This window comes from Olea europaea, unplaced genomic scaffold (genome assembly GCF_002742605.1).
Source record: "Olea europaea var. sylvestris unplaced genomic scaffold, O_europaea_v1 scaffold6156, whole genome shotgun sequence".
Taxonomy (NCBI): domain Eukaryota; kingdom Viridiplantae; phylum Streptophyta; class Magnoliopsida; order Lamiales; family Oleaceae; genus Olea; species Olea europaea.
In genome coordinates, this window is record NW_019264509.1 from 11254 (window position 1) to 12242 (window position 989).

The window sequence follows — 989 nt, forward strand, 5'->3', positions numbered from 1 at the left end:
AATCTTCTTTGAAGTTCCTCAACAACAGGAATAACATTTTCATCAAGTGGATCGCGAATCAATACCTATTCTTGAAACATCCATAAACATATTTCAGCCCCACTGTCTATAATTGACTATTTGTAACCATATAACTTCGAACTTATTCTTTCTATTTACAGAGACAAAATCAATACAAATTTCTGCAATTATTTCAGTGTTTCTGTCTCAATTATATCAAGTTCTTAGTTACTAACAATCGATATAAAGCTATATACTAAAAATTCGGCAGGATTTAAGTTCGAGAAAATCACCTCATCTGTAGTTATTATTGCTTTGATATGCTGAAATTAGAGATAATACAGCCAGTTAGCAGAAAAAAGGTACAAATTATCAAATTCCACAATAATTAACTTGAAATTTTTTGAAAATAACAGAGAGAACAGAACAAAAACATCAAAATTTCACCTCCAAATTGAGGACGATTGCCTTTTCTCTGCCAAGAATCTTAGAAGGATAAGACAGCAAGGGATCAAGAATTCGAAAATCCCGAGCATTTATTGGGACTCTTCTCATAATAGCATACTTATCCAAATCCAAAATAGTACCCTGCCCATTACTGTCCAAAAGTATCCAGTTCCTAGAAACAGCAGTTTTTTTAATTAAAGACACTTGATTTTGATTATCCACAATAAACCCATCTTGAGCCATTCCTTTTCACCCCAAATTACTCACAATTCTAAGAAAAATCTATGAAACTACAAAACAAAATTCCTTCTTCTTTCAAGAAGCGGCAAATTTGACACTGACTAAAGGGTTGAGACTTGGGAAAGGAAGAAACCCTTCATCGTTAACCACTGTAAATCTTGATATTTTCTTGGTGAAAAAGAAAACTAACCGAACAGATGAATTCAAGAACTGGAATACATAAAAAAGTTAGAGGGACCAGTGATGGTAAGTGTCTAGGGACATTACTTGCAGGAATTGCATGGATGGAGGTGGCGCAGGTG

At 34.0% G+C, this 989-nt stretch overlaps 1 protein-coding gene across 1 annotated transcript; it reads right to left on the minus strand.

Annotated features, from left to right (window-relative positions):
• Positions 1–5: 5 nt before the first annotated feature.
• Positions 6–962, minus strand: LOC111389719 (magnesium transporter MRS2-I-like; the record flags this gene model as incomplete). Its single annotated transcript, XM_023014663.1, has 3 exons — positions 448–962; positions 294–323; positions 6–65 (listed from the first exon to the last, which is right to left on the minus strand). Coding segments are annotated over exons 1-3 (333 nt in total), but the record flags the coding sequence as incomplete, so codon positions are not given.
• Between the last annotated feature and the right edge of the window lie 27 nt (positions 963–989).